The sequence below is a fragment of the Dipodomys merriami genome, unplaced genomic scaffold (genome assembly GCF_024711535.1).
Source record: "Dipodomys merriami isolate MVZ:Mamm:240054 unplaced genomic scaffold, mDipMer1.0.p SCAF_12, whole genome shotgun sequence".
Taxonomy (NCBI): Eukaryota; Metazoa; Chordata; class Mammalia; order Rodentia; family Heteromyidae; genus Dipodomys; species Dipodomys merriami.
In genome coordinates, this window is record NW_027202493.1 from 34,656,366 (window position 1) to 34,671,391 (window position 15,026).

At 41.3% G+C, this 15,026-nt stretch overlaps 1 protein-coding gene and 2 long non-coding RNA genes across 4 annotated transcripts in view; 1 reads left to right on the forward strand and 2 right to left on the reverse strand.

Moving 5' to 3' along the window:
- The first annotated feature begins 33 nt into the window (after positions 1–33).
- LOC138823309 (uncharacterized) lies at positions 34–14,542 on the forward strand. The gene is made up of 3 exons (XR_011370782.1): positions 34–110; positions 394–632; positions 14,456–14,542. It is a non-coding gene; the product is annotated as an uncharacterized lncRNA (long non-coding RNA).
- Positions 3,790–15,026, reverse strand: part of Klhl2 (kelch like family member 2) — a 79,319-nt gene continuing 68,082 nt past the window's right edge. For both annotated transcript variants that reach the window (XM_070016525.1, XM_070016526.1), the window contains exons 11-15: positions 14,526–14,627; positions 13,217–13,345; positions 12,454–12,594; positions 6,521–6,664; positions 3,790–4,914 (exon numbers count right to left, since the gene is read on the reverse strand). In XM_070016525.1, the coding sequence (XP_069872626.1) occupies positions 4,886–4,914; positions 6,521–6,664; positions 12,454–12,594; positions 13,217–13,345; positions 14,526–14,627 (545 nt within the window). In that variant the 3' untranslated portion in view covers positions 3,790–4,885. The remainder of the gene's footprint in view (positions 4,915–6,520; positions 6,665–12,453; positions 12,595–13,216; positions 13,346–14,525; positions 14,628–15,026) is intronic.
- LOC138823311 (uncharacterized) lies at positions 6,963–10,188 on the reverse strand. The gene is made up of 2 exons (XR_011370785.1): positions 7,931–10,188; positions 6,963–6,996 (listed from the first exon to the last, which is right to left on the reverse strand). It is a non-coding gene; the product is annotated as an uncharacterized lncRNA (long non-coding RNA).

Below are 15,026 nucleotides of genomic sequence, written 5' to 3' on the forward strand. Positions count from 1 at the left end.
ACCAATGGTCGGCGCCGTCGCACATCTGGAGGAGGGGACACCGCGAGCGCGCGTGACGGCGCGAGGGGGCTGGACGGACACCGCCTCGGGCTTCACCCCGCGTCGCCTAGGTAACCGCGGTCCTCACCCCCACGGAGGCCGGGACCCACCGGGTCTTTGATGAATCCTCCTAATGGAAGATGGATTTCAGAGGCCAGGCGAATTCTGGCGGGAGAGAACCGCGAGCGCGCAGGCCCGGCACCGAGGCGGGACGCGCGTGCGCGGTGGCCCCAGGCCCGCTCCGCACCCTCTCGGGGCGTGCACGGGTGTGCTCCTCCCGTGGGTGAGAGCATCGCGAGTGGATCGCAGCCTTTGATACCATCTCTAAAGAGATGTTTTTAATTGCATTGTTAGGCAAATGAAGCCGGCAGCCGAGGAAACGAGCGCCGCGGGTGTTCAGTCCCCGACTGCAGGCCGCCCGGGCCAAGCCCGCACTGGATGTGGGGGTGCACCGCCCAGGACGAGTCCTCCAGACCCCCTCATCCCCAGCACGACGTCGGTGGCGGGCCAAGGCAAGGATGTGAAAGCCCAACCTTTCACCCCCATCGAGGACTCTGCTTGACTACCTCAGCTCTCACTTCCTGATGGCACAGGTGACTCACGGTGCTGAAGGCCGATTTCCTCCACCCCCACCCCCCACCCCCGCCCCAAGCCTGCTGTCCTATCAAATGTGCACCAGGAAGAACTTGGCGGGGGGGGGGGGGGGGGAAACACCTGGTGGCTCACACCTGTAAACCTAGCTACCCAGGAGGCTGAATAAGGATCACGACTTGAAGTCAGCTTAGGAAGAAAAATCGGCGAGACATCTCCAATTAACTACCACCAAAAAGCTACAAATGGAGCTGCGGCTCAAGTTGGTAGAGTTCCAGCTTTGAGCTGAAAAGCTAAGGGACAGTGCCCAGGTCCTTAGTTCAAGCCCTAGTACCAACACTGTGCACACACACACACAAAATGAACATACATCGTGATCAGACTTACTAGGCTTAGCCATTTACTAGTAGTATCTGATACGTGAGTGTTCCTTGTAAGTTAAGGGTGTAGCTTCACAGTACAGCACTTGCCTACCATCCCTAGCAACTCTCTCACACACACATATACATCTGCTCAACCTGCTCAGTGCATGTTGGTTACTATTGCTCATTTAGAATTCTACCGTGATTGTATTTTCTAAATCAAAGCAGAAGTCTGTGTGGAAGGGTCCCATACCCTGAAGATGTGGAGCTGGATGGGAATGCAGGCAGAGGTCCTCCACGTTTACAGCAGTGAAGAACTGGTAGGCTCAGGAAACAGCAACACTGTAACTTAGAGGGCTCTGTCTTTCAATCACATTTCACAAGCAGTATTTTTCCCCTTGTCTCTTGATAACTTTGTAAGAGGTATAACACTACTGTTGTCATTTTAGTGGTGACAAAATAGGGTAAAGGGTTGACTAATACACTGAAGAAGCCACAGCTAACAACTAGTACTCAAGAGCAGAACACAGATGACTTTCCCAATACTGCAGTTTTTCCTTCTTTTAAACTGTTCAAAACGCAGGATTAATTTCCCAGCACCTTTGTGTGTGTGTGTGTGTGTGTGTGTGTGTGTGTGTGTGTGTGTGTGTGTGTGTGTGTGTGTGTGTGTGTGTGTGTGTGCCAGGACTGAGGCTTGAACCCAGGCCTTGGTACTGTCCCTTAGCTTGTAGATTATTTGGAGATAAGTCATATATCTCATATCTGTGTGGGCTAACTTCAAGCCAGGACTCAGATCTCCACCTAAGTAGCTAGCATTAGGGCCTAATATGCCACTGGCACTCAGCTAGAACCCCAGAATCTTGAGGGTTAAGTTTTCCCATGTAGACTTCTCTCCAGAACAAAGAATTAGCAGTCATGAAAGTCAGTAAGAGGCAATTTTCTTAGGACAAATCTTGAACAAGACAGTGTTCCTGCTATGCAGCTGAGATCACGAATATCAAGGGCCTCCATAGTAACACAACGCATGGTGATAAATACTGGGAATTGTACACCAGAGGCATATGGAACAGGAAAGAATGGGAGCTCTTGCAGCACACACGTCAGGTACCTGACCCCAGATTCAAGCAAAGGAAGGCAGCAGGGATCCAGCCTTGAGCCCTGCTTCTATCTGTTTTCTTGACAAATACTCTTTGCTGCAACATACGATCTCTTTTTAATACAATAAGAAAATTAGCTGCCACAAAAACATAAGATGTTTCAAACTTGACCAACTGCCATAGGGTTAGGAAGATTATATGTCCAAAGCATGTAAAATCAAAGTTATGTGTCCGGCTATTGACAAGCCTTGGCAAAGCACGGCATGGCTATTTCTGCTTCAAGGAGAGAAAGACGTGTGTTTGATATGTCAAGTAGTTCAGATTTTGTTACCCTAGACTGAAATTTTATTTCAAGAAAATCTTTTTAGATACATCTTGATAAGGTTGTTTTTCCTGGAAAATTAAGTGTTTATAAGTGTGAAATGAAATACACTTGGTCTTGACCCAATACCCCCCAGAATTTCCTGCCTAACAGGAGTGTCCTATTTCTCACTGAGCCTCCTTTGATCAGAGGAGTTCATGCTAATAATTTGGACTGGGGTCCTTGCCATCCTCAGAAAGACCAAGTGCATATGGATCTGAGGTTAGAACTCTGAGAGCCACCCAGAAACTTCAGGGAAGTGGGAGACTCCAAAGGCAAGCTCTATGAAAATTCCAGAGTAAGACAAGATAACCTTCTGGCTTGTAAGCATATGAAGGTGGTGGAAAGGTGGCGTGAAATTAAAACCAGAGAGGATGGGCACGGAATCAAGAGTGGTACCCATCGGTCACAAGTACCAATGGCTTTAATACCCCGCCCAGCCAAGTACAAATGAGCCAGTGGTACACATCTGCAAATGGCATCTGCAGTGTAGGCAAGCTTGGTGAGGCTGAGCCCACAATCCAAGGGATCTGATACTCTCCAGGGAGGTTCCCAGCAAGACAGCTCCAGAACCAAGTCCACACACACCTAGTCCTGAAAGTGCTGTGTGTTATGAAAATACAGCATGGCCAAGGAGAGATGAGGACCTCACGTTCCAACAATAGCTGAGAGAACTCCAATGAAGTGACCTATTTCATAATGGAGGTGACCTATTCCAAACTGACCAGCCAATCTGTTAACAATGGATTTGTGGTGCAGCCACATGAATGGGAAATTCGTATTTCAAATGAAGTTGGGTTTTCATTTATAATGAAAAAGTCAACTGTGTGACATGGTTCTGTTTCAATTTGAACAATCTATATTAAAATGTTAGCATACATTTTTTTATTTTCAGGATTTCTTCTTTTTTTTTTTTTTTTTTTGTTGGTCCTGGAGCCTGTACTCTGGGGCCTGGGCACTGTCCTTCAGCTCTTCAGCTCAAGGCTAGCGCTCTACCGCTTGAGCCACAGCACCACTTCCAGCTTTTTTTGTTTTTGCTTATGTGGTGCTGAGGAATTAAACCCATGGCCTCATGTTTGCTAGGCAAGCACTCTACCACTGAGCCACCTCCTCATCCTAGCATGCATTTCTTAACTCATGATCATCAACTGTTTTGTGAACAACTCATGCTAACCATTTAAATCCCTCTCCTGAGGAACGCCACATCTCATTGATTATTAAGACAAGAAACTCAATCAATAGATTTGTGAAGTTAGGCAATGCACACTTAACACAAGAACAAAAATATTCAACAGGCAGCTTTCTGAATAGTAAGCTAACTAGAAAAGAATAAAGAACATTGTGGAACAAATAATATACAAACTTTTATTCAAAGAGAATTCAAGAAAGACATGTTTTGGTCATCTTTAAAGTGAGATTTGTTGATCTCAGAAAAACTGTATCTGATCGGCATATGGCTACTCACAGAAAGCTCTCATCTGTTAATAGCAGCTAAAATTATACACACAGAAAAATTCTTAAGACCATGCAAATTCAGTTAAATTCCATACATTCATTATATTCATCAAAAACCTGCAGGTATGTTCATGCCAAAGTGTTACTTTAAGAAAATAAACATAAAAACACACATCAAAACATGACCAAGAATAAAGTAAAGAAAATAATAAATAAGCATAATTTATATTTTATTTTAAAAAGTTTGGCATCACACATATTCAAGTGTGTTACACCAGATCCATTCCTCAGAAGTGGCATGTTAAAGTGTTAAGCATTGTTAAATATCAAAAAATACAACTCTGTTTTACAATGTGGTACTGGCATAATTCAAAGTACTGTGCCGATTATAAATAGTATAATCAAGTTTCAAACATGTTTTCAACATATTTAAAGGAAAGCATATAGACACACATTTATATGCACACAATTTATTATATTCATGTAATCAAAGATATTTAGAAAAGCAAACAGTTTTATCCCTCCACTGCTTCATATACTTACGTTGATTCTCAGTATCTGTTCAAAGATTTTTCAGTTCCAGGGTATGCAGATTTTCAGGAGAGGGAATAAAGGTAAAACTCAATTTTACAAGAACACACATTAGCTTTATTCTCCTTCACAAAAGAATCCATAGTCTTTCAGAGCTGATAAGGAATGGTCTTTATGAAAGCGACTGTTGGCTAAAGACTACAGAGTCAGTACTGCAGTCCAGATTTCTTATGAAAATTCAGTCAGCTGCTGCTCCTTGCAGAAAAAGCCTACACGGTGCTTCTGCCAAAATTAATCTTCAGGATCCGAGGCCTCTAAAGGCAGACGATCATAGCTTCTGCTGAGACTCAAAGTGCAGCGACAAGTGGAGAAGTGCTAGATTCTCAGTCACTTCAGAAATACTTGAAGCCTGCTTCTCATGTATAAATGTGCCAAAATGTCCTTCAGGTTCATAATGGTTTATCAATAACTGTGACCCCTGAAAAGGAGAAGAAATTAAATAGGCATCACAGGTAGCATTCTGCACCTATGAGAAAATACTGAATTCTGTATTACTAAAGCTGTAGGGGCTGAGCACACCCTCCTTCTTGGGAATCGCTGCCTTACGGTCATACAAGAGCACTAGCACTGATGTCTATGTGATCTCTGCTTAGTTCTGAACCACGTCTACATCAACTGTTTAATCCAGGCTCGTCTTTTGCTCTTTGTAGTTACTATTTGGAGAAAGTAGTTTTATTCACAAAATACTAAGGTTCACCTAATAACGAGGCAGAAAAAATGGTGGAGTGGGGATAATGGCTATGTTCATTGCCTTGATTGTGACAATGGTTTCATGGATAATGTATATGCTCAAAGTATAAAACTGGGCTGGTAACAATGGCTCTTGTCTGTAATCCTAGACACCCAGGAAGCTGATATCAGGAGAAATGGGTTCAAGGCTAGCCTGGGCAAAAAGCTCATGATACTTCATATTAACCAACAGCTAGGCAGAGTGCGGTACCGCTGTCATCCCAGCTACACAAGAAGGTGAAGTGGGGGTAGAGGGAATCACAGTTTCAGGCCAGCCATAGCAAAAAGTTTGTGAAACTCCATTTTAATGGAGGAAACCTGGGCATGGTAGCATATGCCAGTCATCCCAGCTACGGCAAAAAAAAAAGTACAAAACAACATGAATGCAGTCCCTGTACTGGGCAAGTCACACAGTAAAATCCCACCTAAAAACAACCAAAAAGGCTGGAGGAGTGACTCCGCTGTATAGTACCTGTGTAGCAAGCATGAGTACCTGGAGTTCAAACCACAGCACTGACAAAAACAACTTCACCCAAAATTGAGTTATGTTATTCAGATTCTACTATGTGTAGTTCTTCTATGAACTATTGTTTTGGATAATACATAAACAAGGAGGACTTATTAATATAAACTTTTTTTTTGGGGGGGGGGGAATCGGTCGTGGAGCTTGAACCCAGTTCCTGAGTTCTTTTACTCGAGGTTAGCACTCTTCCACTTTGAGCCACTGTACCACTTCCTAGTATAAACTTCTTTTTCCACTGTTGGATCAGTTTTGTTAAACATTCTAACACTGTAAATATCGGATTATATGCAGCATGCAGTTTTAAAGACTGGCTGTTATGTAACTAAAGATTATTTCTCTTATTAAGAGGAGCATACCAAAAATTATGTAATTCAAACCAACACTATGCTTCAGGAAGAAAACTCATGCTGATCCTGTATCAGGGGCATTCCCCAGCCAGGAAGGATGCAGGTCACACTTGCTGGCTCCTTGAGTTGTTCAACTCTTGCCACACAGTGAATTCCTTTCACTGCACACAGATTTGAATCTACAGATAATAATTTATTACTCAATTCTATACTGCAAAGATTTGGGATTTTAACTAATAAACAACTGTGTAATGACAAGTTAATACTAAAGCTTGATTTCAGGATCTACACAGCAAATGTAGATTAAAAATATGCTGTAGGAAAGGACTTCCTTCTTGTAACAAAAGAACCTGTCAACAGTCACGAGGTCTCTGCTGCATGGTGAGAGAAGCATGGGGAACGGGAGCCGTGGGCGGCGTTATCACCTGCGTAACTTCTCCCCGTGCTCATACAGGATGACACAACCGTCCACTTATCCGTGGTTGGGTTGTAATATTCTACTGACGCCAGGTTACAGGAGCCGTCGTCCCCTCCAACAACATATAACAGACCATTCACGGCACAAACTCCTTGAAAAGAATTACACGGAGAGAAAAGTTATTTCAAACCTTTGGGTGACTATGAAAAGGCTGCGCATGCTTGCTGAGGTGATGCAGGGAGATTTCTTTCCTTGAAAAAGGAAACAGAGATGAAGGATATGTAAAGAATCATTTCATTTAATCTTACTTTATAGGTTAGGACCTATGCTCATCTCTTTTTTATTTAAAAATCAAAGTAGTAACTCCACCAAAGCCAGCTTCTTAGGGAAAATGAAAAGAAAAAATATGTATTAATAGAAGGTAAACATTATTAATTTTTTTTTTTGGGGGGGGGGTCCGGTCGTGGGGCTTGAACTCTGGGCCTGGGCGCTGTCCCTCAGCTCTTCAGCTCAAGGCTAGTGCTCTACTACTTGAACCACAGCACCACTTCTGGCTTTTTTCTTTTTGCTTATGTGGTGCTGAGGAATCGAACCCAGGGCCTCTGGCATGCAAGGCAAGCGCTCTACCACTGAGCCACCTTCCCAGCCTGGTAAACTTTTTTTTTTTAATTTTTATTTTAGACTAGTTATTTCGTTTCTTTAGAAAGAGAAAACAGTCAGGCACAGGTGGCTCACACCATAATATACAGACCACAGTGGGGAGGGAAGACAGGGAGATTTATTTGCTAGAAAAACTCATTTGCTTTCGCAAAAGTTAAAAACCTTCTAGAAGAGCTGAGGGACAGTGCCCATGCCTAGTATTCAAGCCCCATGACTGACAAAAAAAAAAACCTTCTGGAGTAATCACCATTAAAATTTTGCTCTACTTTGGTTAACTGTTCCATGCATATATACCTAAGAATTTCCAGCTTTAACCCCAAGACAGCAGATAATACCACAATGTTTCTTAGTGCTCACACCCCTCCTGACAACATTTCCTCCAGTTAATAAATATCTATCTCATGCATTTAATATTCTAATTTATACTTTTACTGATGGATAGTTAGTTGTTTTCAGATTTTTTTCTTCTTGTCAATGGCAGTAAGAATCCCACTTCATACTCATTTGATTGAGCATTTGGTAATTGTTTCTTAATATAAATATTTAGAAAGAAAGCTGCTGGATCAAAAGGTAAACATCTCGGGGCCAGGAAGGTGGCTCAGTGGTAGAATGCTTGTCTCACATGCATGAGGCCCTGGGGTCGATTCCTCAGCACCACATAAGCAGAAAAAAAGCTCAAAGGAGTGCAATGGCTCAAGTGGTAGAGCGAACTGGAGTTGAGGGGCAGCGCCCAGGCCCAGAGTTCCGACCCCACGGCCAACAACAACAAAAAGTAAACATCTGGGTGAGAATCACAGCACACCCCTATCATCCTAATGCTCAGGTTGGTGAGGCAGGAGGATTATAAATTCTAGGCTGGTCTGGTCAATATGGTGGGACTGTCAGAAAACAAAAAACAAACCAACAAAAAAACCACTTTAGCCTTCTAAAACCAAAAGCACCTTCTAACTAGCTCCTTGTTTCAAAATCTTTTCTGTTGTTGTTTAAAGTGTATTTAGTGTCCTAATAAAACTTCCTGTAGGGGCTGGTACTGGGGGCAGAGCCAGCAGGAGCATGTTGCTCACACCTCTCTAGTCTGGGGATGTCTTGCTCACCTATATGAAGAGATGCTTGCAGATTTTTAATGTAAAATAACAGCAGTTAGAGTCTACTCTAACTGGACCGTCTCGATTGCTTCCAGAAAGCACCAACCTTGTCCTGTCTCTCACCAAGGGGCAAACATTGTTGCCATAGGGGACACACAACTGCAAAGGAACAAAATGGCTGGCAAGAGGCAATGGGCCGAGATCACCTAAAAAGCTTGCCCACTCACACCTATGAGGAACGCGCAGATTAAAGAACACGCCACTACAAAGGATATCAACTCTACTAATCCACGAATTCTTCACATTAGGTTCTTTTTGGCAGACAGAAATCAAGTCACTTCGACAAAAGGACACACCTTCCAGCATGTTTTATGCTTCCAGGCTGTGGGTTTATTTTATCACAATCAAAAATGTCTAGAGAACCTATTAACCAGGATGTTAAAGATAATATGGCCACTTGCCATCTAATTCAACTTTTTGCTCCACTCTTGATGTCACAATTTTCCATTTTACTTCCACTTTTTTTACTTTTTTTTTGGGTGCGCTTCTGTGCTCTACCACCTGAGCCATAACTCCATGTCTAGTTTTGCTGGTGGTTAGAGATGATAGTTTCATTGACTTTACTGCCAGGCTGGCTTCTAAGTGCAATCCTTGGATCTCAGCTTTTTGAGTAGCCAAGATTATAAGTGTCCCAGTTCATTTTTGTTTTCCATTGCTTGTCTGGTTTTCAGACAGTTTTGATATGTAGCCCAGGCTGGTAACAAGAACTCACAGTCCTCCTGCCTTAGTCTGCTGAGTATTGAGAGTACAGAACCACGACACCATACCCAGTTCTTCTTTTTCTCTACTCTTTTTATTTTTTTGGTTATCACAGGGCTTGAACTCAGAACCTGGACACTATCCTATCCCTAAGCTCTTTTGCTCAAGGCTAGCGCTTTATCATTTTTGAGCCATAGCACCACCACTTTGCGTTTTCTGGTGGCTACTTGGAGATAAGAGTCTCAAGGACTTTTCTGCCCGGGCTGGCTTTGAATTGCTATCCCCAGATCTCAGCCTCCTAAGTAGGTAGGATCACAGGCATGAGCTACCAGCACCAACCCTGAATACAGTTTTTTAAAGTTCTGTATTTTAAAACTTCATGTCTTCATCTCATAGTTAGTAAAATTGCTGGGCTTTTGATAATCTGGCCTATGTATGTGTGAAAAACATTTCTTGTGAACGCAGAGTATAGCTATATCACTAACATGTTCACAGTATTAGCAAATACTATTTTAAATTAAGTTTATGAATGCTAGTGGCTAGTGAGCCACCAGTGCTGGGCTTTCTTCTACTCTTGGTGTCTTAGGTCACTATATGAAATCTGAAAACGTCTGATATCTGACTTGTAAGTTGAGAATTCAAATATACACACTGTTCCTCTCTCTTCCCATCTAACCCTGAAAGCACTTCCCCTTCCACTTTTCCAGCTGAGTCATTCTCTCCCAATTCAGGTGCTTGGATCAAGTTCTTGCCCCAAGGCAATAGATCTTAATATAAGTTTGTTTCAGATTATCAGGAAAGAGTGGGCTACTTTTAAAATATTAGCACTGAGCTTATGTAAAAGTGTATTCAGCGGGGCACTGGTAGCTCCCGCCTGTAATACTAGCTATTCAAGAGGCTGAAATCTGAGGATCACGGGTTCAGCCCCGGCAGGAAAGTCTGTGAGACTCTTATCTCCAATCAACTACAAAACAACAACAACAACAACCCCCCAGGCCCAGAGTTCAAGCCCCATGACTGACAAAAACAAAACAAAACAAAAAATGTATTCAACTAGATTATGTTGTGTCTTGTAAATAATTCAATTCTATTATTTACATGTAAAATAAACATACTTAAATTAACTGAGAAGGAAAAACGCAGCAAGGACTAAGATTTCAAACTTCCCTCCTCCTTTCCTGACAATTACCACATAAAGTTTGATAAACTATTGTCCAAACCAAAGTCTGTAATAACTTTTGAACAGACTCAAGACAAGTCTCTATGTTTGGGCAGTGGAGGAGGGCTGAGTCTTTATAGAAGCCATACTATCCCCCATACATTTTTCCCAATGTAGGTTAATAGCAGCTTTCTGTGCACAAAATATCTTCTAAATCTGCTGGCTAAAATTTTGAAATACGCTAATTTTCACTTGAAATACAGTAAAAATATATACAAAAACATATGATTATTCCACTCTTTAGGAAAATAATAATGAAAGTTTCTATTGCTAATAACCCTAATCCTTTCCAATCCTGGAAGGCAAGTATATACATATATCAACATTATCTTTTTTAGTTGTTTTTTGTTTTGTGGTGCTGGAGATTCAATCAAGGGGTTCACACATATTATACAGCTCTACCACTCATCTTCCTTACTCCTCTCTATGGTTTTCTATTTCAATATGTACCAAAGTCAAGCATTCAGTCTAAGGGCCAGAATTAGTGGCCTTACTTCAATTTTAGATGTATGCAAAATACAAATGATTGGATAATATGCAATGTCAAATGGTTATTATGAATTTGCTCTGTTGCTGACAGTCCTTGCATATATTTGGTCTATCCTTGGTGGTCACATTTAAAGAGTATTATGAAAATTAGCAAGAGCACTGAGGCAGGGGTATCTTCTTGAAATACAACCCAATGGTGTATGGTAAGATTTTTTTTTGGGGGGGGGGGTTCGTTTTCCTGTGTGTGGGTGTTTTTATCCCCCCCTCCCGACCAGTACTGGGACTTGAATTTGGGGACTTCTGCACTCGGCTCTCCCTCCTCCCCACATTCTACCACTGGCATTCTACCACTTGAACCACAACTCCATTGGGGGGGTTTTTGCCGGTTAATTGGAGATGTCTTTTGGAATTGTCTGACCAGACAAATTCAAGTTGGCTTCAAACCTCAACCCTGAGATCTCAGCCTCCTCAGTAGCTGGGATTCTAAGTGTGAACCACCAGCACCCTGATTTACTTTTTATAGTTATTATACAGTGTATTTCTTCTACCAAAAGAAACACTGTAAAACAGTATGACATGTTACTCAGGCAGCAGACTCAACCATCTTCTATTGTGCTTATTTAAAAAAAAAAATCAGAAAGTCACCTGGAGTGAATGACCTACAACAAAAAACATGCCTGTTACTAAGCAACGCATGACTGTGGCTGGCTCTCTAACCTTATCTGTGTTCTCAAAATTAGTTATTGTTACAGCTTCCTCCCCGTCCCCCATTTTCTGGAAATCTAGAACTGTATGAAGTTTGGGTTATATCTTCACATTTCCCCTTCCAAGTCAGAGAATCAACTAGCTTTTCTATCTGGTACAAATATGTGCTCAACTAGCCACACTGCCTGAGATCCTGGCTTTCTACTGTATGATATGTGGTTGACACTCAAAAATGTTTGTGGATGGACTGGGCAAAAGTATGTGTGCCTCTAATTCCAGCTACCTGGGAGGGAGAGACAGGAGGATCAGGCCAGCCTTGACAAAGGTAATGAGACTTTATCTCAAAAATAAGCTGGGTATGGTGACACATGTGTGTAATCTCAGCTAGTCAAGACACAGGGGTAGGATGATTAAGGTCCAAAGCCAAGCTTGGCAAAAAAAAAGACCCTTCCTTAAAAAAAAAAAAAAAAGACTAAAAGCAAAATAATTGGGGAATGCGGCTCAAGTGGTAGAAAGCTTACCCAGTAATCCCTAGTACTATTTTTTTAAAGTTTGTAGTAAAAATGTAAGTATCAGATAAGAAGAGCTCTACCCTTAACCAATTAGTCTTTAAATTCATCACCAAAAAGTAGCTGCTAGCAGAAGCCACAAGCTAACTAAAGTGTCACTACAATGTGCTATGTTTTATAGTCTTGTCTAATGGTGATAAAATAGACAGATCAAATCCAGACACTGTGTTAAGCTGGCTTTTTCCCCCTTCCTCTCTCTCTCCCTTTTTCCCTCTCTCCTTGTTATATATTTGGCAGTGCTATAAGGCCTTGTGCATTCTAGTCAAGTACTCTATCACTAAGCTATATTCCCAGCCCTAAATACTGACTTTTGTAGGATTATTATATAAATGCCCCCTTTAAAGAGCTCAAAGTCTATCAGAAAGCCTGGATCAGCAAAAGAATGGAATACATAGTATACTAGTAAAACTACTTCTAAAATTCAATGTTTTGTCATTTTAAACCAGACAAATACCTGCATTTCTTCGGCACATGTTCATGTCTGCAACTTGTCTCCATGTATTTGTGGCAGGATCATATACTTCAACACTTTTTCGTACTAAAGGGCCATCATGACCTCCTACCGCATATAATAAGTTGTTTAACACACCAACACCTAGAAAACACAACCAATCAAACTATAGGAGTACAATAGGGACAAGAAATTTATAACATATCAGAGTTTATCTAAATGTTTTGTATTTACACCTATGAATCTCAGTAAGAACTATTTTTTTTTTTGGCCGGTCATGGGGCTTGAACTCTGGGCCTGGGTGCTGTCCCTCAGCTCTTCAGTCAAGGCTAGCACTCTACCACTTGAGCCACAGTGACACTTCCGGTTTTCTGACTGGCTTATTGGAAATAAGAGTCTCACACTTTCCCTGCCTGAGCTGGCTTTGAATTGTGATCCTCAGATCTCAGCCTCCTGAGTAGCTAGGATTATAGGTGTGAGCCACCAGCCCAGCCAAGAACTGTTTTTCTAAAAAAACGAACAGAAATAAGTCAAAAAATAAAGATAATATGTAGTAAAACAGAAGTCTGCAAAAGCTCTTTAATCCTTTTGAAAACAACTCCCTAAGAAAAGTAATTGGTCTATTACCACTACCTACACAAGAAGACATTAGTAGGGCCACTGAACTCAGCATGTTTTCAGGTAACAGAGAGAGATATCTATGAATCATTTCACCTGTTGTTTTCCACCATCCCCTGCTTCAGCCACCACCTGGGGTCCCATTTACCTGCTCCGCTGCGCCTAGTGCCCATTTCCGCTATGTAGGTCCACTCGTTTGCTGTAGCATTATAGCATTCTACTGTGCTAAGACACTGACGTGAAGCTCCATCATAACCCCCCACAGCATAGAGCAAACCTAAACAAATGTTTAAAATGTAAAATTATAATGTATAATTAATTATAGCCTTGCCTAGCAGTGAAAAGTGTACTGATCAAATCCCATGAACATGGACAGGGTGTATAAGATAATGCTTGTTTTATATATTCATAAGTAATCTAACTGACAGGACACAAAGAGTATACTCACTATATCCTTAGAAAATATTAGTTGTAAAGGGGACAACTTCCTAGAAAACCATTAAAAATACCACAGTAATCTTAGTAAGTAGACTAGGGTAATTATTTTGAGATAAAAACCCATGAAGTATTAACAAATACTATACCATCATGGGCAGCACTGAAAATTGATCTGCTACTGTCTGACTTCATTTATATGAAACCAGAAGAGAATAAGCTGTGTAGTGACAGGAAGTAAAGACATAGTTGTCAGGTCTGGGGAAGATAAGATGTGCAGCTACAAAAAGTATTGGGTGGTTTGGAGGGGCCAGGAAAGTGTTCTAAAATGAGTTGTAATGTTGGATGCACACTGAATTGTATATGTTAAATGGGCAAACTGTATTTGAACTATATCTCAATGAAACTACATTCCGCCCCACCCCCCAGATCCAGAGAATTATACTCAGAGAAAAAGAATGGCAACCTACAATTTTGCCTACACTACTAGTATGTTTTTTAAGAAAACCACACCCCTACGGCTTTCTTTATGTTCTATTAGTAAACAAAGTAAAATATAAATAAGTTAACTGCAGCAATCCATCCCTTAAATGTTAAACAGCCCTTCTGCACATACAAAACTGCTATGTGCCCCTTGGTTTATTTCTACAACAACTATATGAAGATCAGCTGACAGGGCTGGGGGTTCTATCTATACCACAACGGTACAGTGCTTCTCAAATACTCATGGGGCCCCGGGTTCAATCCCCAAAACCACAAAAACAAACAAGAACCCACAAAAGGCCAGTTGGTAGACTGATACAGGATGCTTATATGTGCATACACACAAACAGGGTATACAGCGGAAACACTGGACTCTGCATAAGTTAATTTTTGTAAATGAGCTGATTTCAAAAGAGATTTCATTTCCATAGTAATAATTACTTTTCCTTGTGCTTGCCCACTGATAAAGGATTGGAAGAAGCACTCTCCAGAACAAGCAGCCCTCTACCTAGAAACATCAACCTGGAAGAAGCGCCTACCTCCAACGACACCCACGCCCACACTGCTCCTCCTTGTGTTCATTGGAGCTACATGAAACCACTCATTAGATTTTATGTTGTATGCTTCCACAGATGATAAACCTACAATAAATAAAGCATAATACCTTTTGTTTCTCCTCCAAAGACAGTTCCTTTATATAAACACAATTAAGGAAGACTACATCATGTGTTTTACTTTAGGCTAAAATTAAGGGAAGACAATGGTGAAATCTAAACACGTGAATCACATGATAGCCAGGAACTGATTTTCTAGAGGCTTCTACCTTAGATGTTATTTTTAAGCTTTTTTTAGCTTGACAGCTAACAAATACTGATGTATAAGACAGAAATTAAGCAAAAAGTTTTTGTAATGTAAACTTTTATCATTTAAAGACATTCTTTATGCAATTTAAAAGATCTTTTAAATACAGTACCTGCTAAAACATTCAAATAGGTCCTAATTTTGCCTCAATATATTCGGTGTGGTTTACTATGGTAATA